The sequence below is a fragment of the Miniopterus natalensis genome, chromosome 12 (assembly GCF_054644295.1).
Source record: "Miniopterus natalensis isolate mMinNat1 chromosome 12, mMinNat1.hap1, whole genome shotgun sequence".
Taxonomy (NCBI): Eukaryota; Metazoa; Chordata; class Mammalia; order Chiroptera; family Miniopteridae; genus Miniopterus; species Miniopterus natalensis.
Genome location: NC_142092.1, coordinates 22,965,105 through 22,991,502, shown reverse-complemented (window position 1 = coordinate 22,991,502; position 26,398 = coordinate 22,965,105). Strand labels below are relative to the sequence as shown.

Genomic DNA, 26,398 nt, shown 5'->3' with positions numbered 1-26,398 from the left:
ACACTTTCCTTTAATGGATAGAGGGATGGGGTGATAGAAACCCAGCCTTATTTGTTTAATCAAAGTTTAAAAAAGGAAAATATTCTATTTTCTATTGACTTATTAGGAAACAATATCTTTGTTCAACTCCTCTAAGTGGATTCATTAAAGACCCTCTTTATTATTGTTCTTGACTCAATCCATGAATCTCACCAATACATTCACAACGACCATCTTGCAGTAGCTCACACAATAGCCTCAGCTTCAAATGAATAATAAAGTCCAAAGGCAACAGAATTAAAACATTCCTCCTAGATAAAAAAAATCACACATAATATTCCAAAAATTGCTTGTGCCTCTGATTGCCTTCCAAAAGCCATGCCCTTCTGTCTAAAAAGGAGCAATAAACACATTGTTTTCCCCAAAATGCATTGCGTATTGTCATTAATAAGAAGATGGTCGTCCATAGAAAATAGGTAGGGTTGGATTTTTTCACCTAAAATTTGCTTTTCAGGAAAAGTAACTCAGAAAAGCTTTCTCTCTATATAAAATCTGCCAGTGAGAAATATATTTTTCTTACTGAAGCTAAAATAACATGCTGCTCTTCAAGGCCCTCATGAGGATTAAGGGGGAAAATGGAAGGAAGGGGCTCTGCACTGTGACTGGCAGGGATAAGTACTCAGGAAATCTTGGCCACATGATAATTATAATCACCTGCTAATGTACAGTTGCGGCAGTGGCGAGTAGGAAGGGACACTGGCCTCACTAGTAGAGAGTGGAGGTGCCAGCCCAGGTCTATACAGTCAAGATAATGACTGTGGGCAAGTCACTGAACTTCTTGGACCTACACTTCCTTCACTATAAAATGGGGATAATTTCTCCCCTGTTACTTCTTAAAACACTAGCTGGATGTGATCATTCTTAATTAATTATCATTTTTCTTTTTTAAATTAAATTTATTGGGGTGACATTTTTTAATATGATCATATAGGTTTCAGGTGTGGGTTTCTATGTTACAAGATCTGTATATTGCACTGTGTGCCCCAGGACCCGAAGTCAAATCTTCTCCTGTCACTATATGTTAGGGCTTAATTAATTATTAACTATAAAATATCTTACAAACACATTGTTATTATCACAAATAATAATTTCATATCACAAAAATCTGACAAAATTCAAAAACAGAAATAGAACTTCGTATAATAAGAATAATTAGTGGCTCCTCCAGGACCATGATGAGTCTTTTTGAAGACTTTCCTTTGTCACTAACTATAAATACCTGCAAATCCTACGAGTTATGCTTATGGACTTGGGTGGTCACTCAAAAGTGAAACTTGGGGATTCCCATAAGGCCTTTTGGCATGTACTCAACCTTCAAGTGAATATTTTTCCTCATTTGTCAAAAAGGGAGAAATTATCATTTTAAAAACACTTCAGGCAAATTCACAAAGGGATACTACGCATATACAGACAGAGCTTCTTCCAGACTACAGAGAAAACTCTAGTGATGCCAGTCTAACCTGCCCAGCTGCAGGTTGAGTGTTACAGCCCAAAAATATTAGAAATAATTTATACATAAAACCAATTGCTTTTTAAGTTAAGTTTATGGATTTGAGGTCAGAGCAGTTCTATCTTTAAATGGACTGGAGAGAGAAACAGATTGCCCATTTCACCCGTACAACTTTGCTGTCTATTGCCTGTCCTGAGACGCTGACAGACGTAAGCAGGCATATTCTTCTTTGGAGTCTGTGTGTTTTAAATTCTATCAGGGACTATAAGAAGCTTCCAAATCAGATGTTCTATTTCTATATGAACCAGGGAGGAAACTTTCTACCCACCTCAATGTGTAGAACAAATTCTACTGAATTGGTGCCATCTGTGACCTCCAAGAGTATGTCATCCTGAAGTACCTCGGATCCATCATGCTGATACCTGTGGGGATGACATTTGTCACTGACCTGTCAAGGCCACTATGAGAGTCCACTGAGATGCCCAACACAAGAGCTCTTCCATGGCTTTGGCCATATATTCAATAAATATAAAAAGACGCAACATAGCCTGGCCCGGCGTGGCTCAGTGGTTGAGCATTAACCTAGGATCCAGGAGATCACAGTTCGATTCCCGGTCAGGGCACATGCCCAGGTTGGGGGCTCGGTCCCCAGTCTGGGTGTGCAGGAGGCAGCCGATCAATGACTCTCTCATCATTGAAACTATCTCTCTCTCTTACTCTCTTTTCCTCTCTCTGAAATCAATAAAGATATATATGTTTTTTAAATGGAAAAAAACAAAACAAAATAAAACGTAACATAATCATAAAGTCACATATTTAACCACTAAAGTATCCCTGAATATAAAATTGCTCCACCCTGGAAAAATGTGTTATATGCATTCATAATTTCTCCCCAAATCAAAAAGCAGCACAACAGGAACCAGTTGGTGCGCCTGTCTACTTACGGAAAACACTGGTTGGCGCCAGGTAACAGTAGGCAGGTAAAAGTGGGGCACTGTGTGGATTTTGATGATTCCCCCTCCTCCCCCACTTTTAAGGGTAATCCTTGCCTGTGCTCTGGGTCTATTCGGCTCTTGTCTAAAACTTTGATCTATAAATTATTTATTGCCTCTCTCCTGCCATTTTCCCTTTTCTATTTACTAGCTCTCTTCCTCCCAATCTATAAAGATTTTAGACTTAAAAATATTTGTCCTTGGTCTAGCCTTGGCCTCCTTTCATTCTCAGTCAAGTTTCTTAAAGAAATTGTCTAATCCTAGACTTTCCACTTACTCTCCAGCCCACTGCAGTGATACATGGTAAGTTCTAAATAGCTGCTGCACTGAGCCAAATTTTTAGCTTATCAACGATCTGTTTAAGATACTCAGTAAAGGAAATAAGACTTAGGAAATTAAATTAGAAGTTCTATTCAAAGCCAGTCACAAAGTACTACATATTATGTGATACCATTTATATGAAATGCCCAGAATGGGAAATCTACAGAGATAGAAAATAGATTAGTAGTTGTCTAGGGCTGGGAAGAGAAGGATGGGGGGTGGCAGATAAAGGGCACAGCACCGCTTTTTGGGGTAATGAAAACATTTCAAAATTGATAATGGTGAGAATTGCCCAAATCTATGATTATACAAAAAGTCACTGAATTGTATACTTAAAATGAGTGAATTGTGTATGTGTGGCATGTAAATTACATCTCAATAAAGTTAGTTAAAAAAAAAAACAAACAGAAAAGTTGCATTAAAAATAGTATAGTACATTGTGTGTGTGTGTGTGTGTGTGTGTGTGTGTGTACATTTACACATGAAAAATTCCAGGGCTAAAATGCATTTTACTCAGGACTAGCCTCCCCATACTCTGGCTAGGGACTCAGGTTTGGGATTCTATGCCAATGGCAGAGAAAGTTCACCTCCCAGCCCCAGTATCCCTCCCACAAGCTGTCTCCTTTATTTTGTCACGCTCTCTGATATTTCTATTAAAAACAGATTGATATGGGATAATGTGCTCATGCTACCTCACCATGCTAAAACCACTAAAAAGGGCAACTGGGTCTAGGAATACACATCCAAAGGCATGGGCTATGGAGTTAAGCAGAGCTTCTTTTAAAACCAGACTCCTCCATATACTAGCTAAGTGACCTCAATCTCTTTGTACCTTAGTTTCAACTATAATTGGAGAACAGAACCATCTACCTTGTTGGGTTTGATTGATGTAAAAATTAAGTTTTTAAAAACATAATTGCAAGTCTCTGGAAGAATGCTTGAACTACATGTGCTGGCAAATACTGATCCTTTTATTTTCCTATCCGTCATTCACACCCTAGTAAGAATTACTTAAACAGCTCTCTAACATGTGGCTAAGAGCTGGGATTTCAAAAGAACAGAAAATTTTAATGAGGAAAAGAGTAGTGAAAAGAGATGTAGATATTGGAGATTGAACAATGTAACTAAACTGTGCGATAAAATTGATCTTGTGCACAAATCCTATACCAGTTAACATTCAAGCGTGGAACTAAGCATTTGATGCCTAACACCCCCTACTATACTGTATCAGAAAGGCCGACATTCCTAACATTCCTATCTATAACTTGAACTTGTGAGAAATTAACCAGTATGTTGTTCAAGCCAAATATTACTTTTGAGTATCTTGCACTGTTTCACAGAGAAGGGTTTTTTTAACTAGATTTTGTAGAAAAGTTTCTTATAAAACCATGAAAGACCAGGTTCAAGGTAAGGGGAACTACTGTAGGACCATGAGTCAGTCTATCCCTGACTGTCAGAAAGCCAACTCCTACTCTATGCCCTATCTACCCAGCCTATCCTAGTTGTTTGCCTGTAAATCCCCATTCCAGTAGAATATAATAAAGTTTACACTAAAGACATCGATAAACAGAATTCTATCCCAGAGTTTCCAGGGTTATGAAACTGGCTTTTCTTAAAGCCAAGTTCAATTATGGAGATTAACCTTACAGATTATTTCAGTCCATATTCATCTAGTTTGACTGTTATCACTTGTGATATGTGCAGTTTCAGCAAATTTAATATTCGTGGTAATAAATTTTCACTGTTTAAATATCCATAAAATCATTCCCATTTGTACAGCAAGCCAGAGGGGAAAAAAATGTCTGGAGGAAAATTAAAATTTTGTCATTCCTAATTTTCAACTGACCCTTGAAAGTATTAGGTGGCACGAAAGTACTTCTGAATGAATTGGACAAACTTCTTTCTTTTACTCTGCCTCACAATTGATCCAGATGGGAGCCAAAGCATAGAAAGAAAAAAAGCCAAGAAATGTTCTAACCTAACTTTTAAGGCATGGAGGTCTCCCCAAGAAAATGTGCCCCCTGCGTTCAAAGGAAATCCATTCAGCTCCACCCTTCCGTGCTGGGGCAGCCTCTGTGGGGAGAGGTAGATATTGTCCAGTTTGGTGTCCACATCGGACACCAGAATGTGCTCTGTGCTGATAACGCAGTGACCTCCCTCCGCCACTCTCAGGGGGATGGTGAGCACCTGGAAAGAAGGAAAGAAACATTTTGAGCCTTGTTCCATGAGATATCCCTGAAGACAGAGCTCATTAAATTAATAAAAAAGTTGCAGTACCATATTCACCTGTTAAATAATTTTTCAAGAACGTGGTAAAAGAGTCAAGCTCAGAGCTGAACATCTCAGCTGAAAAATACTGTTTACTATAAAGGCTTCCGATTCTAAGCATTGATGGATACAAAGAAGCAAGGCAGGTCTATAAACCTGAAAATATCTACATTTCATTGCCAGACCCTGTACAGTAAAAGCAGCAGATCGGTTACCATCAGTGGAGCTAAAATGAGAAAATAACATTCATCATCACGTCCCCACCTACCATTGCTCAACACATATACCCTAATCTAAAACTGAGCAAACCTATATCAAATTCCCTTATAGAAAACAATCTCTTTTTTTCAACCTAAAAATTCTTAAAGACTTGGGAAATCAATTGGAGTTTTAAACATCAGTTATCGTGAGTATTTTAGAGATGGAAGTAGGTCAGAATTTTAAGGTCCCATAGGAAATAGAGAAATGGATTTATTCAAACATTAGACTTAAATATTGAAGCCATAAAGATATGCTTATAATAGAAAAACCCACTGCTCAACTGACTAGTAACTCATTTGCAAGTAAAAAGCAAGTTAGAAGGGCTGACAAAGAAATGCTTCATGGTCAAATAATTCTAGAGAACTGTTACCTACAACATCTTCACCTTAGAGATTTATAAGGAACATAATATATATTCTATGCTCTGCGATCCTACAATAGAAAAGGTTGTTTGTTTAACTAGCATTTCCCCAAGTTTGTATTACTACACAGAAGCAACGCAAGCAGATACAGTTGGGTTAGCAAGCGACGGGCTCTGAGGGCTCCTCGCAGGTGATCTGGGGTGGGTGCCCTGCCAAAGTGAGGACGCAGCGTTCTCCGAGGAAGCAGCCCCTCTCCTCAGAGCAGCTGCTGCCCCCAGAAAGGAGAGCATTCCCAAGGAAAGAGGTGGTAAAGAAGATGAGACAAGGGCCAGGAGAGGACAGGGAAGTCAGCAAGGAGAAGCCACAGCTCCATTCAGAGCCCTGCTCTACCCTCCTGCCCAGCAGCGCACAGCTGCCAGGGGCATCCACAGATGTCCCAAGGACAGCCCCCCTAGACCACAGACATCATGAGACCCGCAACCCTGAGACGGCTGCCTGCTGTTCTTTAATAAACTATTTCCAACAGCAAAGGAAAACAAAAGCAAGAGCTTTCTCTCCCTACAACCACCTTCACCCCTTCTGTCCTCAGAGGCCTTACCCTCATTTTGCCAAGCCTACATTTTCACCGTTTGTAGGAGAAATAAATAAAGGAAGCTCTCATTGAGAGAGGAGTATTATCTTTGAGATCAGGTCCTTGTCTGCATTCTCATTTTTTTCTGAGTTGCATCAATTAACATCCCAAGGAATACACTTTGTTACAGTAGATGATTGTAAATATTATATATATGTATAAATATTATATATATCTTTAGAACAACTTTCAAAAAATAAAATCAGAAGGCTCATTTGCTCCCCACTGATTATCATTAACCTTTCAGCCCCTGCCAGGACCCAGTGCTTAAGCTCTGGGACTTCAGGTTAGCATGGTGTCAAGATCCCCTAGTGGTTATCACTCAGCCCAGCCCAACGTGGGTATTTGAAATCAGGGAACCACTCCTGTGACTGGCTTCCCTGAAACTACTCATTTAATTTTATTTCTAACATTCTCAGGTCTCTAAGATACTATTTCATTTGTCCCATAGACTGTAGAAAAAAGACAGAAGCCACTACGCCACTTCAGCTCCAAGTCTTCTTCATGACTATTCAATCAACCTTCAAATGGAGGAGGTAACTGCTCCCGGCATCTTTGGTCTGCCCCATGGATCATCTTTCTCCAGGCAAAGACTTGGACTGCTTTGCATAAAAGAGTATTTCTTCACGATCATTCAAGAAAAGTTTTGCCTTCTTTAGATGCTGGGCTATTTCAGGCCTCTCTCTCACACATAGAAAAGGGTGGTGTGAATAAAACCTAATAGAAGTAACTGTTTACTAAACTATTTTCTCCACCAGAATGTGATCTGGTTTCTGCCAGGTAAAGAGTCAAAGAATAGAGTTCAGATTATTTTGCCTGCGTTCCTTGGTGCATCGTCTACCAAAAATTGTAAGCGCACAGGCTTGAGGCGCGCGGCCAGTAATTTAAATTTCTGTATGGATTGGGTGGGGACTTTGGTGACCGGAGAACATGCCTTTTCCAACCGTTGTGGGATATGTGGGCTCCGTGTTGCCAGAGCTTCCAAATTTTCAAAAGAAGCCAGAAATCCCGGCTCAATATGAAACCTCCTGATGACTAAGTGTTGGCAACTCATTATTCAAAAATACTGTTTTTTACCCAGCCCAAGTTCTGTGGGTGGGTAAGCTCGTTGGTTCCTCCAGGGGAGCCTGTGCCCCACAGCCTTGGGCAGGTGTAGAGATAGCGAGGAGTGAGCGAGAAAGGGAACGTCAGTGCTTTTCTGGGTGTATTCCAGGTGGCTACCTGTGAAGACGACCTCTTTCCGTGGGGATGAGACATGTGTAGGTTCTAGTCCCCTCAGCTTCCTAATGGATGGGTAATCCTACCTTGTCTTTTGGCTTCTTAGGGGGAAAATGAGCCCAGGAACAGCCATGCTAATTAAGTCTAGCACTCGGATGGGGAGGGGGCAGGGTATAGAACAGACTCTCAGTCTCAACCTCAGCCTCTCAGATAAGACACTCAAGGTGGCATTGCCTTTGTAGTTCAGTTTTAATGAGAGACCCCAGTACTTTAGAGCTGTATAAAGATTGGGGAGTGGGACTGAATAGAATGGAAGGGCCCATCTTAATTCATTTTGGAAAATTAAAAGCTTCTTTAGATTACAGAGTAGCATAGCTGGCCTGCGGTGAGAGCAAATAAGCCCTTCTGGTTGCTAAGAAACCCATATTTTAATCCCCTTTCCGTGATCAACATGTGAAACTCAGCAGAAAGAAAAGCAAATGAAAGAGATTCTGATAAAGCTTTGAAAACAATGCCAAAACCAGCAACTGAAAAATCTCACCTTTTAGGCAGAAAGTCCCATGGGAGGTGAAGGACACCCCCTCCCCATGCTTTTTCCTACACTGTGACTAGAAAACAAGAAGGTTCCTTAAAAACGTCTAAAGAAAAGTTAGCATTTCCAATATGCCTTAAAGTCCTTCCTAGGTTTCCTTTCGTCCGCCCCCCTTCCATCCTTCCTGTCACACACACTGCACACACCTCAGGAACCTGGTTGTCCACTGGAAGAACCGTGATGTTAAAACAGATCCCGTGCAAAGCGCCTCCGTGCTGGTTACTGATGGAAAACATGAACTGGACGTGTCGTAGATGGGGGCCTATATCACGCATGGGTGGCATGTAGGCCACCTTCATATAGTTCACAGCATCCTGCAAAGCAAACCGAGATGGACACACGGATGTCAATTTGCAAGGTTAGAAACTTTCGGAAATCGAGGTCTCAGGGACCTATCATGATAATGATATGGAATATTCTGAATGCCACCATCATCAGTTTGAGCACTGTAAAAAGGTCTCCTTTGTAAATCACATTTTCTAAAAACCAGGAGGGAAAATCAGGAGACTTCCAGCCTCCGAACTGTGAGACAATAAATCCCAGTTGTTTTAGGCCACCCAATTTATGGTACTTTGCTATGGCAGTTCTAGCACACTAATATGGTAGGATATTAGATAAACTGAAATTGGCAGAATAAAAACTTATGTGCCAGCTCCCTGCTAGCAAAACAATGCAAACGTCTGTGTCAAATTACAAGATTTTGAAATCATATCCAGCTTGATCAAGCATTGTCAAACAGATGTTGCATGCTTAATGCAAATGCACAAGCAGAAAGAGTAAAGACATCAAGCACTTGTAACAAATGTGAAAGGCCATCATTCTCAAGGGAAATACTAGGAGCACCATGACTTCTCTGAGGGCACTTCCAACATTTTAGCACAGCATCCTACCTGAGTGAATGACTTCAAGCCCTGCGCTGCAGGATTTTTGGTTAGCTTTGGTATGCTATCCACCATGAATAATTTCCCAGCGTCCAAATGTCTAAAGAGAAATATTGAACACATCAGCTTATTTTCCGAGCAACAAAAATTAAGTCAAATAGCCTATAACCAAATTTTATAAAACTAAAAAAGCTCCTTGTGGGAAGAAACAAAAGATTCCATCTTCATATTCTGTTTTTATGTTGGGGATTCTAGCCATAGTAAGTCCAATCTCATCAATGCCATTTTCATCACTATTGCAAAAAGTATGTATAATATTTTCTGCTTTGACATCATGAAAGAGAATCATTATTCTCATCCTAGAAATGTTTCCTTGCTGTCATGTACGTGACACCAGCCTACGGTCTATTCATGTCACTCTTCTTGATTGGGATCATAGAATATGACCATTTTGTGGCCTGCAATACCTAAAAGTAATGTTATGAAGACTCAATACATTTTACTAAAAAGAAAGAAGTAGCATTTTCTTTAGAAAAGGGAATTAAAGAGTGTTTTTAGCCAACTAAGCTGAAGACACTACAAGATGCAGGTCACTTACCAATTAACTCAGCTTTGGAAGGGGGGTGTAAGTTTGAAATTAGAGTAAATGCTGAATTGAATGTAAGTTCATGTCTAACCAACAAAGCAATTGAACTACAGCACCACAGATTGACGTTTTTGACTCTCCAGTCCTAGACACAACCCTCAACTAATGACCTTTCACAGATACCTGTGACTGGAAGAGAAAATTGGAGGAGTTGTTATTGTATAGAGCAGCTCCCTGTCATATGATTCCGTATCTATGAAATGTAGATGCTTCTTAGTTATGTAGGCCACCTCCGTTTCCTTGACAACCAAATGCCGAGAAACTCCAGGAGCCTCTTTTGGAAGCTGATCATCCACTGGAGTGATATGAATTGTCACCACCTGTAAAGAAATGATCTGTACCATTAATCTGAAGTACCAAAGACATCAAAGAAAACACCCCACAATCACCTAGTCACAGAGGTTTTTGATGATTTTGGAAAACTGTCATTTATAACATACTTTCATTGAAATGTTTCAGGAGCCATTAAGAAGGTGAGCCAAAAATAGAACATTCTCCACCCATCTTACATTGTATTTTAAGAACATAATTATCACAATTATAGTTAATGCAGTCATGAGTGCTATATACAACGGTATTTCTACATCTCCCTTCCAACAACAACCTGTGCTTTTTCAACCTCCCTCTATTCAGTTATTGATTCCAAAAACCTTGACATAAATTTTGGCTCCTCCTTCTCTGCCCACATATGTACCACACACCTCCCAGAGTTTCTACTTGTAAAATTCCTATGCAGTGACCACACCCCACTCCCACCCCAGCTGTCATTCCTGCTGTTACTGGCCTAGCTCCAGCTCTCATAATTTCTTCCTTACATTATTGCAACAGCTTTCTGTTAGCACTAACTCCAACAGCTAACCTAGACTTAACATACCTCTAGTATTATCGTTTTAAATAATACAAATCAAATCAGGTCATTCAACTCCTCAAAAATCTTAAACCACCACCCAGGAGGGATAGAATTATTCTAGCTCCCTAGCACAGCGTCTAAGACCCTCTACAGTTTGGCTTTGGTTTTGATTTTTTGTAGTGATTATTTCTTGGCCAATATTATAGAGTTTTTTAAATTACTGTTAACATATTGATTGTGAATATATATATATATATATATATATATATATATATAACCCTCCACAGTTTACACACCCTATTTTCCAACTTTATCTTTCACTCCTTTCAGCATTAACCCAGCACTCCAGCTGCACAGAGGTCGGGGGCTTTGTCTCAAGCGCGCCTCTATGCTTTGAATCCTGTTTCTTCAGCCTGGAATTCTTCTCTCCTACCTTCTCCAGCAATCTGAGTTTTTCTTACCCTTGAAGGCTCTTCTTGAAACTTTCCCCAAGTTCTCAGTAGGAATTAATTGTCCCTAAATTTTTCTTATCCCTCGAGAAACATTATTATTTTGTTGTATTGTGTTATTAGTTAGTAGTTCACATGTCAGTCTCTCCTAGACTGAAAGTTCCATAAGAGGGGGATCATAATATAGTACAAACCACATGGAATTTGGCAGTGAACGGACCGTTAAAGGCCTAAGCATGCCGCTTAGTAGTTATTGATCTTGAACAAGTCACTCAACATTTTAAAATGTCGATCTCCTTATGTGTAAGTTAAGCGTAATGCCAACAGCCTCACAGAGTTGTTATGGGGATCAAATATCCCTATATGGATAAAAATGTCTCACACATAGTAGGTGCTTGATAAATGTCCATCTCTGTAGCTCTACAACATCTGGCACAGGATTTTGTAGGTAGAAAGCACCTCATCAGTGTTTGCTAATGGAATGAGGAAGCGTGCCCTGTGTGAGATTTTAAGAACTCTTAAAGCACTCACAGGTCTGCAAGAGGACAAGGAGACTGCCCAACGGCTTGTATCATCATATTTTCTTACAATAACCCACAGTTGGTTGTGAGAAATCAGTGACTTATTCTCTCTCGCAAGGGCACATCTGCTTGGTATCGTGGGTATTTTTATCCTGGTTTTGATTTATTTTAATAAATTTAATATTTTAATTTAACAAATTTGATATTGTCATTGAAGCACAGATCAGCAGTGTCAATTTTGCCTACAATAATGGGGTTCACAACACCCAATTTGAAAAAGAAGTGCATTCCTTTTTAAATTGACATACAAAGCAAAAACCAAGACATGGTTAAGCTTTCACTATGACATAAAAAATGCTGGAACATTAGCAAGGCCACCAGTGAGCTATGTTCCCTGGGGCAAATTGGTGAACCCCTTTGGAATCAGTTTTTCCCTCTGCACATTGGGAATAACAACAGTGACTATTATGGTGTCGTCAGGATCAAATGAGATAACTAGTAGCACAGTGAGCACTTGGTGGTAGGGGTTCAATAAATTAATTTGCTGCCTCCATTCATCATTACCCTTACAAAAGTCTGCAGCGTGTACTACTCTATTAGGAAGCATTTCAGTAATTAAAAACTAAAGCCAGTGTTCAAAATAAAGAAACACGACAGTCATTTCTCTGGTCTCCTGGAGTCTGTATCACAAATTTTTTTCCCAATTATAGTTTTTTGCTAATATACAAAGTTGAGGAATTCTCTGTGGGACCTCCCAGCCACAGTGTGGATCAGTGAGGCTCCACTTAATTGAAAAACTGGATTTAATAAGGAAACAATAGTTATTGTGCCTTCAAAGAGACCATTTTCCATGCTAATTTATTCTCCAGTGCGTTCTTTGTGTAAAAAGAATGTACAAGCATGCTTTTTTATACCACTGTACTAATTCTTGGTGGGCACATTTTTCAACATGCTTTATGACCGCCTAAGTTGATGTTTCTTTACACATTGATGCCTGTTTAAACAATTACTGTGTGTGTGTCTGTGAATGAGAAAAATCCTATTTTAACAAACTCCATAGAGAAATAAACCGTTCACATTTTACTGAAATTTGGTTGTAACAAAGACGTTATTAAATACCCATTCCCACACAGAGGGAAACTAATGCCCAGACCAATCACTGGGCTCCTATGCCTCCAGTCTACTTATGGTCACAAGCACTCACAGACTTGTAGGGAATCAGAATGCAATGTGATACATCAGTACACAAAGTGACAAAGCCTAACTTTGACCCTCAGTGTTCATAATATGATATTCTGTGGGCTGACACCTGACTTTCTTTGTAGACCTGGGTTCTCCATCCTTTCTCTGCCTGCCCTTTGATTCCTGCCTGATTCCTTATCTTACAGCTTTCTTTGAGATTATCCAATAAGGACACATAGTATAAGTAGTCATTCTAGAACTGATTCAAGATTTGCTTAGAACCCTATAGTGCTACCTTCCAAGATATTAGGGATAAAATGCCATAAACTATATGGCATTTTAGTATTGTTTAAACTATATAGTTTAAAATAAACTACATGTAGTAGGTGATCACTTATTTTCAGCTCTTTTTCTCACTCCTACAACCAACCACCCTCTCCTTGCAAAGAGTCTCCCCTTTTATAGTTGTCCAGACCCTACACTAACTCCATTTTCTATAGTTTTTATATGAGAATGCCCCCTTACAATTATTTCTGCTTTCTATATATTTAAATGATATCCTTGAGTGGTAGTAAAACTCTTAGTTCTTACCATGTGCTTGAAAGTTCTCAGTACATTATATGTATTATCTCACTTACTCTCACAATCATTCTATAAGGAAATTGTATAATCCCGTTTTACAGATGGGGAAACCGAGGCACAGGTCAGTCAGATAATTGTATCAAGGACAGGAGAGAAACATAGACAGTCTAACTCCAGAGCCTATATTTAAACGACTACACATAACATGTCAGTGTTTTCTTGAATGCTCCGAGGACAGCAAATTTTGTGAGGTGGTCTATATAAAAAAGTCCCATGGTTAAATAACCTTTGAAATATCAAACACAGAAATTTACAGAAGTTGTTAGAAAGGTAAGTGGTAGAAAAGTGGTGTTGCAAAGAAACTGAATTAATTTTGCTTACTCCATTGCTTCTCAATCATTGAACCTTGAAACCTATTTTCACGTAGTATCTAATAACATCTCCCAGGACTAATATCTGGACAAGACTTTGGGAAGGTGCTCAAAGATGGCCTCTCACCTGTGGCACTGAGAGATTTGGAGGTTCATGGCTGTCCCAAAGGACAAATTCAAAAGAATCTTCAAAGATCTCTCCACCAAAGTGACGATAGTAGATGATGCCATTAAACAGGTCCCTCTGGAGGAAGCCAGGGACAGGATAGCCTGTTGGGTCCACAAAGCACCAAATATTTTTGTAACCAACTCCAAGTGTTTGGGTATAAAGATATTCGACTTATCTCCAAGTCTTCTCTGCCTCGTATGTTGTGTGTACCCAAGCAATCTTCACCAAAGCTTTTATCAAAGCTTATAAATAACAAAGCAGAGAAAAATTAAAGTTTCTACATCTGTCTTAAAATATGTAGAGCCCGGCCGGGCGTGGCTCAGTGATTAAGCATCGACCTAGGATCCAGGCGATCGGGGTTCGATTCCCGGTCAGGGCACATGCCCGGTTTGGGGACTGCGGCCGATCACAATGACTCTCTCATCATTGATGTTTCTATCTCTCTCTCTCCCTCTCCTCTCCTCTCTCTGAAGTCAATAAAGATATATTTTAAAATATGTAGAGAACTTAGCATTAGAAAAATATTTTTAAGAAACATGTCAAGAAACACTAACTACTTGATCCATATTTTGTTGTTCCTGACTACTTTAAGTAGTTATAAAAGTATTCTAACAAAATATGAGGAAATGTTATTCATGAAATTGCTTTATCAATAATCTACAATAGGCCAAACCTCTCTCTTCAAATTATTTGTTCTATCACTGTGCTTGGCAGACTTAATTTTTCCAAGTGTAATGGTTACCTTTGGGCCAAGCTCTGGAACTTTCTGGATGCCCATCCTTGAATGGATCAACTTAAATTCTCTAAGTCTCAGGCTTCCCATCTATAAAATGGGAATAATAAAAGTACCTCACCTCATAAACTGATGTCCACCTTCCCACAAATTTTGACACAAACAATCTTAACTGCCCAGAACTTACCTATCAATCCTGGCGCTGGCTTCTTCATGACCTCTCCAGCCTGAGGAGCTCTCGTGATATTAAAGAAGATATAGTCATCACTGGAGTCCATGTCTGAAGCTCTCAGCATGGAACCCTGGATCAGGATCGTATGTCCCTCCTCCACTTCAATAACGACATTGTTGATGAGGAACGGGGGACTGTCATCTTTGGGCAGAATATTGATGGGAAACTTATGGCGGATGCTGTGATGACCATCAAATATCCTGAAGAGCACAAAGTCTTTGGTGGAGTCGCTGTCATCATGATGATAGCGAACAACCCCAGCCTGCAGGTCAGCCACAGTGAAGAGAAATCCTTTCCCCCCTGGAGGAGAGAGCAGAGAGGGCACTGACTGAAGGAGGGGTGCAAGGCGGACTGGACCAGAGGGCATCGAGGAAGGTGGTGCAGCTGATACTCTCCTCTTTTGGGGAAAAAGCACTGATTGTTTAGTGGGCTCTGGGCGTCCACAAATCTGGTTTTGAATGTCGGCTGTAACACTTATTAGCTGTGTAGATTGGGCACGGTATTTAATTTATTTGAGACTCGTCTATAAAACAGAAATTATACCTACCTCATATTTCCTAGTATGGATGAGAGGACTGAAACAATAGTGAGCCTACAATAAATTATAATTAGTCTTTAACTCATTGTTATCACATCCTACATGGCAGAACTTCTTAGAGGTGTGATCTTGAACCAGCAGCAGCAGCACCATCTGGGAAGTTACCACAAATACAAGTTCTCTAGCCCTACCCTAGACCTACTGAATCAGAAATTCTGGAGGTGGGAACCAGCAATATGTGTTTTAGCGAGCCCTCCAAGAGAGTCTAATGCATGCTAAAATTTGAGAATTACTGACTTATTGGCCAAGAGCTAAAGCTCTGGTATCAAATGACCTAGGCTCAAATCCCAGTTCTGCCACTTTCTAGGTGCATGACCTTAGACAAGTTAATTTCTCTAAGTCTCAGGTTCTCCATATGTAAAGTGGGAATAATAATAGTACCTTACTTCATAAAGTTGTATAAGATAGAGCATGTAGAATACTTTGCACCATATTTGGTGCAAAGCAAATACTTAATAAATATTAGTACTATTTCCTACCTCTTCTGAGCTCAGAACATCACTGTCTGACAGGCTACTGCTCTCTCTATACTTCATTTCACAGTATTAATCAACACTGTTTCGCTCTGCATAAACTATTGTGATCCTTGATGGCAGCTGCCTCATTACTCTCCCCACATTATACGTTTATGTAAAGACCTCGCTGAAATCATGATTAAACACTAGTATAATGGATACTACAAGCTGCTTGCCCAGTAGCCACTTTCTGCTTCTTGCTCGGCACCAGAATCCTAGTTCTATTTGGAATGGCATCTGACCATTTAAAAAAATCACGTTCCCAGGCTCCACTGAATGCGGGTGAGTTGGCAGGGGATAGAAATGCGAGGCATTGGATCGGGCTCCTGGGACAGGTGGGTAAAGGCAGCAAACTTAGATGGCATGACTTTATCTTTCCTTCCTTCCTCAAATGCAGACCGAAGCCTAGCGGTGTAGGTGCCATGTTGTGACCACCAACAAAGCAGAAGAGAGCTTTTGCCGTCAGGGATATGGAATATCTGCACCTGGACAACTTGTCACACGAGGAAAAATGACTTTGAATTTTTAAGCCACTGTAATTGAGTTTCCCTGACATGCAGCTGAACATCCGCCCTAAATGACAGGCCCACGTGTTAAGCTGGGATTAGACAAGAGAATTTATCATTTTATTTTTGATTTCAGAATTCCCTTATCACGAATGATAATAAGAGCTCTCTTCCCACTTTATAATTAGGCAAACTAAGAGGATAATTGAATTAAAGCCTCTGAGCCAATTACAAGGAATGGGCTATATCATCATAAAGTATGGCTATTATTTTTATTAGGCTCATTAACCTTGACTACTATCCTTATAATTATAATTATACATTCATTTCTTTTAAACTATGGTAACTGCTTCTAATATCATAATAATATAATGATTACTGAAGTATTTTTAAAAGCGTGGTTTTCTGTTTTTCAATATGTTTCTCTGAAACAGAGAAATGAGAGAAATATTTTGTCTTCCAACTGGGATAAGATAATCAATTAAGGAGTATATTTAGAAGGAGCCCAATAAGGCATCTGAGCTTTAAATAATGAGCCAAGCATAAGGCACCCTAACACAAATGTTTTAAGATCTCCAGATTTTTGGGATATGGCAATTCATTTAGAAATGGGGCCCAAGAAATGCTGTATAGATCCTCTTAAATATGATTTGCTTTTGGAGAAGGTTCTTCTTGGGTTCTTCTCTAGGTCACACGGGTCGATGCTTCACCTCTCACTGTGAGCCGTCCATGCTGCAGGCCATCCACGGTGACTAGCTGTACCGCCCGAATGTCATCATTGTCAACAATCTGAAACTGTTCCCAGGTGATGGCCCGAGACTGCCCCTCCAGGAGATTCAGACCTGCAGGACAAAACAAAAATGGTCTATGACACTCCAACAGGCGTACTTTAAGACAAAATTAATGAGTTTTAACTCACAAAACTAACCCAAAGTTATCCTTTCAAAAGCTTTTCAAGAAACCAGAATTTAACTTTTATTTCTAATATTTTCACTTTTAGTGCTATTAACTCCAATCTGTCCATTGGTTCCTTGTGATACAGCTTTAGAGACATGAGGGTGTCAGAAAATAAATACCAAAGGAAAGAATAGATGTTATGCTCACCATGGTCTTTAGTTCAAAAACGTCCACAAGGAGTTTTGCAAAGGTTACATCCAGATATTTTGTGGGCAAAAGAGTCAGAAGTACTTTTACATATACAGTTGACCCTTGAGCAACAGGTCTGAACTGCACAGGTCCACTTTTTCAATAAATACTGTCAATATATTTTATCCTTATGATCTTCTTACTAACATTTTCTTTTCTCTACCTTGCCTTACAGTATACAATATATGTAACACACAAAATATGTGTTAAGCAACTTTATGGTATCAGTAGGGCTTCTACTCAGCAGGGAGCTACTAATAGATAAGTTTCTGGGGAGTTATAAGTTATACCCCAATTTCGACTTCACAGAGGGTGAGCACGCCTAACTCCCAGGTTATTCAAGGGTCAGCTGTAACTGGAGTTCATAAGCAGCCCACAGCACAGAGAATGTAAAGTGGTTAAATACGCAAATCCAGAGCTGCTGTGCAAGGAGTGTTTAATAGCGTCAGATGTAAAGTGTCTGACACTTTACAATGAGGACTGTATTTTAGTTTAGACCCTAATAAGGAAGAGACTTTTGTAACTAAAGGAATTAAAATAAAACCTTCTCCTTGGACCCAGCAGGCTGGAGGAAGTTTGGAGAGAGGAAGTGAGTACTGCTCAGAGCAAGAATTTAGATTCCAGACTAAACTCTGGGTAGAGACAGGGAGCATCCTTAACTATTGCCATTGCCCAGTGGAGCTGCGAGCCAACAGATTACAGAGAATCTTGAAAAGGAACAGAACTTTAAAAATTTAAAGATAGTATACTGGCAGGCCCAGTTAATGCTTTCCCTCCGATCTGCCAGTTTACCCTGCCTCCCTGACCTTGGCCTGCTCTCTAGGGAGAGTTCCCACAATCCTCCCACTTGTGGAGGCCTGGATGCTACTGTCTCGTCTTCTGATCTGACTGGTTACCTCACTGTCTTCTGGGGTGAGAGTCAGGTTTTGACATGACCTCCCTAGTGACAGTGATCAGGTCCTATACCTCAGGACTCCAAGAGTTTGCGCAGCAGCTGCTAAGAGGGGCCAGGTAACAGGTAACACAACCTGGACATGTGGGAGTTAATATCCAGTAAGGCAACCTGACCAAGATGAGACAGGAGATGGGAGGGAGGTGACAGACAGGTTGTTAAGCTTGTCCCCACCCCACCCCTGACTCTTCCCACAAGCAGTGATCCATCTCCTTCTGGAGACATCGGCACTACCAGGCCATTATCAGCTTTATTTTCTGGTAAACCTGTGACCAGCTTATTTACACGACCCTGACTTCCCTTTTCCGCTTTCTCTTGTTTTTGGTGTAGGGTTAATGCATGCAACCGACCTCAGTAGCTGTTGCTAGGGAACCTGGGCTAAGACGCAGCATATTTAAGGAAAGAAGGGAGGGATGGACGGAAGGAACGGGGGGGGGGGGGGGGGGGGGAGGGAGGGAGGGAGGAGGTCTGAGTGGAAGAGAAGTACATATAAACAATCTCTATGACTGGTAATAACAGTTTTGAAGCCAAGAGTGCACAGTATGACACAGGACAAGGTATCACAAGGGACACAGCAAAAGGGCAGGCAAGAAGACTAGAAATAGATATAGCAAAATATTAACAGTGGCTTATGTCTTCATGGTGAAGTCACAAATGACTTTATTCATTCATTACTATTTCATTCATTTTTTTCTTGATCATTCATTACTATTCATTCTTTTTTTACTATTTCTTCTATTTATTGCACTTTCCAAGTTATCAATGATGAATATGTAAGTTCACAATAAGTAAAAATTTATTTTAAAAAGGAATCTAATGTCCAGAGTAGCCAAAACCAGATTTGGAGCTCTTTTAACAATCCTGGGTTTCACAGGTCACACATACACATACAGACTATTAAGTCTCTATGCTCAAGCAATAATCTACCTAATATGTGATTATGGCTAAACTAAAGGTTACCAATTCCTTCTTTTCTTTCATTCCCCCTCTAATAGAGGTAGATGAGATATAGAGTCAAAATTATAAATCAAGGCTGCTCAACCAATGTTCTCCATCTCTACTGAAACTCACATACAAACACATATATGTGTGTGCATATACCCACATGCAAGCACACACACATACACACACACAAAAACACACACACACAAATACAAGAGGCAACTCATTTAAGCTGCCACCTGAGGATTTAAATCAGACACAGATACTATCCCCTTAATAGAACCTACTACCACTGCTTATAAATATGTTTTGAAAACTATTGAAGGGATTAGTGGGAAAGAAAGAAAATATTTATTTACATTCGACATTTACATCCAAACAAAATATATACATTACACTGTAAGTTCAGTTAGAAATGAGAGGCAGAGCAAAGCCTTCTTTTAAAACAAATAAAGCAGTTTAAGCTCTTATTTATACATTGTGGTTTCCATGCAAACCAGCTTAAAAATGAGATGATGTTAAAAAAAAAAAACAAACACCTGTGGGGCGTGGCTCAGCAGTTGAGCATCGACCTAGGATCCAGGCAATCAGGGTTTGATTCCCTATCAGGGCACAAGCCCAGGCTGCGGGCTCGATCCCCAGTCAGGGGCGTGCAGGAAGCAGCCAATCAATGACTCTCTCATCACTGATGTTTCTATCTCTCTCTCCCTCTCCTTTTCTCTCTCTGAAATCAATAAAGATATATTTTTTAAAAAAAGAGAGAGAGAGACAATGTAGAAGGCACCGTGTATGCCTTCCTTCCACCCCTCTGAACAATCTGAGTTGGAGACCTTTTCTCTCTCCGTCCAACTACAGCTCAGTATCACACACAGTCACTGTTTCGCCTCGCTCGCTCAGGTGAAAGTTGTCTTTCTGGTTTACCTCCTGCTGAAGGAAGAGCTTGTCTTCAGGATTCAGGAATTCTGGATTTTAATTTCTTACCCTCCCCAGAGGAGAAACCAAACCAAACCAACTATCTGATGCCCTAGGTGGTGTGGGTTTCAGTTGCCTTGGGTGTGAAACGGAAGAAAACTGCCTTTCTTTCCTGACCCAGATACTTTCTGGTGTTCCCTTCAGGGCACTGCCGCCTGGCACCCTCCACTGCACCTGTGTTCCAGGACACTCGCGGGGCATTTGTATCTGATGTTCTGACGGAGATGTGGACGGTAATTGGCGTGCTCCTTTCAAAGAAGAAGTCATATACCTCCAACTCCACCTGTAAATAAACAGTTGCATGTGAGCCATATATAGAGAATATAAAATAGCATTATTCTGGGGTGTGTGCCACAGAAGGAGGCTAAACAGATTTGGGTTTCTGCTCTGGTTGATCTCATTTTTGACAACCTGATCTCACTTTTCCAGACTCTAGAACTTGTTCCTTAGTTTATCGGTATGTTTAAATTTTCTTCTCCATAAAAGAATTCTTAACCTGAAATAAGCCAATACTCTGAAAAAAAAAATGTCCCTGCATTTGCTCAGGAGACTATGTCAGCCCAGCATCAGACCAATCAAGCTTCTCTCAACGGTATAGGGTCTAAGGCAGTCCTCAACTGGGCGTGGTTTTGTACCCCCAGGGGACATTTGGAATGTCTGGAGACAATTATGGTCTCACATATACGTGTGCCTGTGGAGGGGACACTACTGGCATCTAGTGGATAGAGATCAGGGATGCTACTAACATCCTACCATGCATAGCCCAGTCCCCATGACGAAGAATTCTCTAGTCCAAACCATCACTGCTGCTGTTGTTAGGAGGCTGTAATCTAGAGGCACCTATCCCACTAGTCATACCTTTAAATATCCAGATTTTATTTGCTCATGAAATCCATAACTACTAAGTGGAGCTATATAAGTCTTGAGCCCTATTATGTGATATGTATGTATTTTACCAGGTGTTGACAAAGAAGGATGAGGTAGGATACAGAAACGGAAGGCACACTGCCTACTTTGGAAGGATGTGTGGTCCATTTGAGAGACTAAGAGCAATCATCAGTCAGTAACATATCAGCAAATACGGCTTAACAGAGGAAACAGCTTCTAGGGTGCCCAGGTAACAGACTAAAAATGAGACTATGTTGAGGTGGGAGAAGTACTTTTGCAGGTGTAATGTAAATATTAGGTTGAACCGCATGAAATTGCATGTTATGTAGTCACTAAGGAATTTTCTTCTCAAATATATGTAGTACCTAATAAAATGAGTTTGAAATTTCCCAAAGAGGCAAACTGACTGAAAGAGTAGACTGGCCTTGGCATTACAACTCAGAGAGGGTCAGCTGGCTTCTGGAGCTCTGGCCACAGCTCTGCCCTCAGCGGTCCCACCCCAGGTAACTGAGTGAGCAAAGTTCTACAGAGACCCAGGGCTTCCCACTCACAATGCTGAAACAATGCATAATCTCCACTGAGATAACTGAGTTGCCTTCTAGCAAAAATATCACACATTTGAACAAGTTCTGTGTTGAGGCTCCGTTACACCGTGCCAGAAAATGCACATGGGAGGCAGCAAAGTCGAAGCGCTTTATTTGTGAGCTGCAGGTAAACCGGGCCAGCTAATGAGAAATCACTTCATAATATCAAAGGAAAGAGAGGTGAGGACAGGAAAGAAAACAAAAGCAACCACTTACTATTATGAAATGAAGAAAATCAAAGCGCAGGACGAAACACAGCACTTACAGTCTGAAGTCTTCCGTCTGCCCTTGAGACTAAATGCTGCAAATGCCTAAATTAGATGGAGGACAACTTTGCTAACCCCAGGGACACTCATTTCCCTTAATAAACCTGAACTCAAGTCTATATCGATCTGCTCATTTAAATTTCAACTTGCTGGTAGGTCTTTAAGTATGTGAAGGGTTATTATGTGCAAGTCTGTAACCAGCTGTTCTGTCCTCCCGTTGAAAGCAAAACAAGAGGGGAAAGGCTGAAGTGGCCACAAGGAAAGATTTAGATTAAACGGAAAGGGGACTTTCCTGATGGAAAGTGTTGGATGGTGAAATTAGTTATCTTATGAGACTATGGAATCATCTATCCTAAGTTGGTGTTATTAATCAAAATTAAGGAGCCCAGTAAAACACTTTTACAAACAAAAAAGAATAAAAAGATTTCATTAATAAAAAATTATAAATGAAACTCATCTCTAACATCAGTGGTCTATGTAATGCAGGAAGGCTGTTGGGGTCAACAGAGTTCTCAAACTGGTGAGTCCTGGGCCAAATGGGGACCTTAGAAATAAATATTTTGTAGCTGGCACAATATATTTTAACTTTTAAAAAATGTTTTCTATATTTAAAAATTGAAACATTTTTACAAAGAAATTATAGACTTCCAACTTTTCTTGACAACAAGAACTATAGCAACACTAGGCACGTCTGTACTTCCAGGGCACCAGCTCTTTCTTCAGGTCCCCACAGTGTCCCTTCCAGGAAGGTCTGCTTATTTGCATCACCAGCCTGGCTTCTCTGGGCATTTGAGTTTGCATCTTGATTGACAGTGATTGATTCTCTTCAGAGGCAGTGAATGTACAAACCAACCTGAAAGCTGATGAAAGTGGCTTCTTAAATAACATTGTGAACACCAAAGAGGCTAGCAGCTTTGTCTCCCTTCCTTCTTACCTCGTAATGTCTCCTCTCTGAATGGCTGCTGTTTGGTGGCTGGTAGGCAATCTGCAAGTCACTGAGATCTTTCCAGGTGAATGAGGAGACTGGCCTGGTGTGATCCCACAGGTGGGTCACAAAGCCCTGGAGCGGGGCCTTAGTGATGTTGAACACCAGCAAGGGCTTGGGGGTCTCATCTTCTTCACAGTCCAGAACTGATGGAGTCAAAGAGGTCAGGATGAACTGATCCACCTCCAGGGTAAACATGGCCATGAACGCCGCCCTGGGAGCCTGATTAGGAAAGCCAGCTCTGATGTAGATGGGCAACCACGCGCTCTCTGACTTTTGAAGGAGAAAGAAAATATGAAGGGGAAAACTATGTAAGTAAAGATGGAACACACAGGGTTAATAGTGTGATGTTTAACATAACTCCACAGCCTGGAGGGTGTATCTGGCTGCACGGAAGAATCATGGGGGAGCTTTTAACACATTCTGATGCCTAGGCTCCCTCTCCAGAGGTTCTAATTCAATCGTTCTGAGGAGGTTAGCAGAAAACGTATTTTTAAAGCTGTCTGGTGATTTTAACACGCAGCCAGGGTTGAGGAATGGCACCCATTTTGGCATCATAAGGAACTGGGCTTTTATTCTATCTCCACCACTTATGATCTGTATGACTTTAGACAAGTTATTTAATACCCAAATCTCATTTCCTCCATCTGTAAAATGGGAATACTAGACCCCCAAGTACTGAGGATTGCACAAGACAGCAAAGGAAAGCATGTAGCAGTAGGTGGCACACACCGCTAGTCACCTCCGCACACCCCTGTCCCCCCCATCCACTTCCTGTCATGTAGCTTTAAAGCAGGCAGGGGCAGAATGAAGGAAAGTGTTCTTATCACTCGATACTCATGCAACTGAAAAGTGGTTACGTTTCCTAGTTTGTTAAAACCCCAGATCTCCAAGTGAGAAGCAGGTAACAGGAATTGCAAGAGACTGCTCTAGCTAGCAATGCACCCTCCTCAAATGAGAGACCTGCGAGGAAGAGGCCCTCAGCGGGGGATCTCCAGGGAAACCCTGGACGTGCATCACAGGATCCTAGGGCACAACATGTGCTACAGGTGGGAAGAATCCTCACAGCAGGAAATGCTGGTTATCACAGGGTTTGATGTTTTCCATTGCTGAAGGACCCAGGCTCGAGCATCAGAGTCACATTGGTTTAATACTGCTGAACACTGGTCATTGGACAATGACTTGTATTCAGTATATAACAGAATGTTAAAAATGGAATTTTTCTTGGCTCTGTCTCAATTGAAGTTCTAATAAGAGAGATATCAGATTTCAAAGTGAATGTGAGACAGATACTATGGGCAGAGTCCCTCTCCCCACTGTAAGAATATGAAAGGGTTGAGAGAGGTAGGAGACAGAGAGTTTGTTAGAAAGGGGAGCTCTGTGTTGTGCTGAGTCACTCCCTTGACAACCAATGCTACACAAAGAGGAAGGGTATAGCAATGCTACATCCCTTGTCTCAGGTATCAGAAGAGAAGTTTTCTTGAGACCAGCCTTCAAATGTGTTTTACAGGTGGAGCACATACAGGGCTGAAGCTGGGCTCACACCTGAGGAGCTAAGTGGCCAGAGGCAGGAGGATATTGGTAGCTGTGCTGGATCAGCCAATAGTCCTTGTGTGTGGTGGCAAAGAATACATGAATGCTCCCAGATATAAGCCCAGTGGGATAGAGAGTTGGTCTGGGGTCATCCTGGACCCTGACTTTTAGGGTGCATCCTTGAAAGGCCAAAGAACCCCAGCAGCAAGAAGCTGGAAGTGTAAGTCATACCCTTGGAGCTGTAGGAAAAATTACAAGTGACCACTCAGGTCAGAAATGCATCCTCCTGAGACGAGAGATCTACAGGTAAGAGGCCTCCACAATGGGGTGTCTTTTGAGGAAACATGAAATTGCCCCAGATAAAAAGGAGCAGCTGGAAACATCTGCCAGACTCAGAGAGCATGAAATCATATTGCATAGTGCTTGATCCTATAAAAGACTTCTCTCTCCAACACTCCCCCAAACCACCAGCCCCACAGCCTGGAAGTGCAGAAACTTCTCTCTTCTAAAGAAAAGTGCAGCCTGGCCCAGTGTGGCTCAGCAGTTGAGCGTTGACCTAGAATCCAGGCGATCAGGGTTCGATTCCCGGTCAGGGCACATGCCTGGGTTGCGGGCTCCACCCCCAGTCGGGGGCATGCAGGAGGCAGCCGATCAATGACTCTCATCATTGATGTTTCTATCTCTCTCTCCCGTTCCTTTCCTCTCTCTGAAATCAATAAAGATATATTTTAAAAAACAACAAAAAACGATGATCCAAAGTTATCATGTAAGAAAAAAAAGCAAAAGTGACCATGTCAGTTTCAAAGAAAGATAAATCCAAGGCAAGAAGCATTAAAAAAACAGCGTGGGCAGCTGATATGATAATTTATACAAGACAAGGCTTCTTATTAGCATCATTATATTTAATATTATCCTGGCAAACCCAGTGGAGAAGAGACCAGAAATAGCAGGAATAATTACTGAAAAAGGAAAGATAAAATCATCATGATTAGTGAAAGATATAATTATGGTCTGTAAAAGCCCAAAGAATTGAAATGTTTCTTAGAATAATTGAACTCAAGAAAGAAGCCAGAGAGAAGAAAATTATACCAAAAAATAGCTCTCCTATTTATCATCTGTAACCAATGAGAAGATATAATAGAGGGAAAAGAGTCTATTTTCCCACAATAATTTTACAGGAACAAATTGCCCAGGACTGGACTTAACAAGTGTGCTCGGCTTACGTGATGAAAACTGCAAAATTAAAGAAACATAACGAAGTAAGACTCCTCACTTCTGGATGAGAAGACTCAATATAGTAAATGTCCTAATGTTCCAATTGTTCCCAAAATAATTCGTAGTTTTAATTGAATCCTGATAAAAATACTTAGGGGTTTATTTTTAAACTAGCATAAATTACTTGCTTATTTATCTGGAACTAAGAATAGGTGAGCATGAATACGAAAGTTTTGTAAAGAAGTGTTAAGGCAGAACTTGATTGTAAAATATTAAAGTGTATTTATTACAAACCAATCATTAAATTTAGAATAATACAGTGTCGACACAGCAATAAATAGGCAAATCGAAGGAACAAAGAGCTAGCCTTGAAAAAGTATACATAATGTCTTTCTGTGCAATAGAAGAATCATTGGAAATCAAGGAAAATGGCTTAATTGTTCAACAAAGAGTGTTGAAATTTTTGGCTACTTGGAAAAAACTATTCCTGTGTTTCAAAATATAATACAATTTGTTGCAGGTGGATTAAAAAGGCAAATATAAACA

General features: G+C 40.6%; 1 protein-coding gene across 1 annotated transcript in view; it reads right to left on the bottom strand.

Annotated features, from left to right (window-relative positions):
• FREM1 (FRAS1 related extracellular matrix 1) overlaps positions 1–26,398 on the bottom strand; it is a 114,229-nt gene that overhangs the window by 73,305 nt on the left and 14,526 nt on the right. The window contains exons 6-15 of the mRNA XM_087822653.1: positions 23,054–23,377; positions 20,556–20,664; positions 17,080–17,211; positions 14,706–15,050; positions 13,744–13,886; positions 9,785–9,981; positions 9,025–9,115; positions 8,281–8,448; positions 4,781–4,989; positions 1,818–1,911 (exon numbers count right to left, since the gene is read on the bottom strand). Of these exons, the coding sequence (XP_087678779.1) occupies positions 1,818–1,911; positions 4,781–4,989; positions 8,281–8,448; positions 9,025–9,115; positions 9,785–9,981; positions 13,744–13,886; positions 14,706–15,050; positions 17,080–17,211; positions 20,556–20,664; positions 23,054–23,377 (1,812 nt within the window). The remainder of the gene's footprint in view (positions 1–1,817; positions 1,912–4,780; positions 4,990–8,280; positions 8,449–9,024; positions 9,116–9,784; positions 9,982–13,743; positions 13,887–14,705; positions 15,051–17,079; positions 17,212–20,555; positions 20,665–23,053; positions 23,378–26,398) is intronic.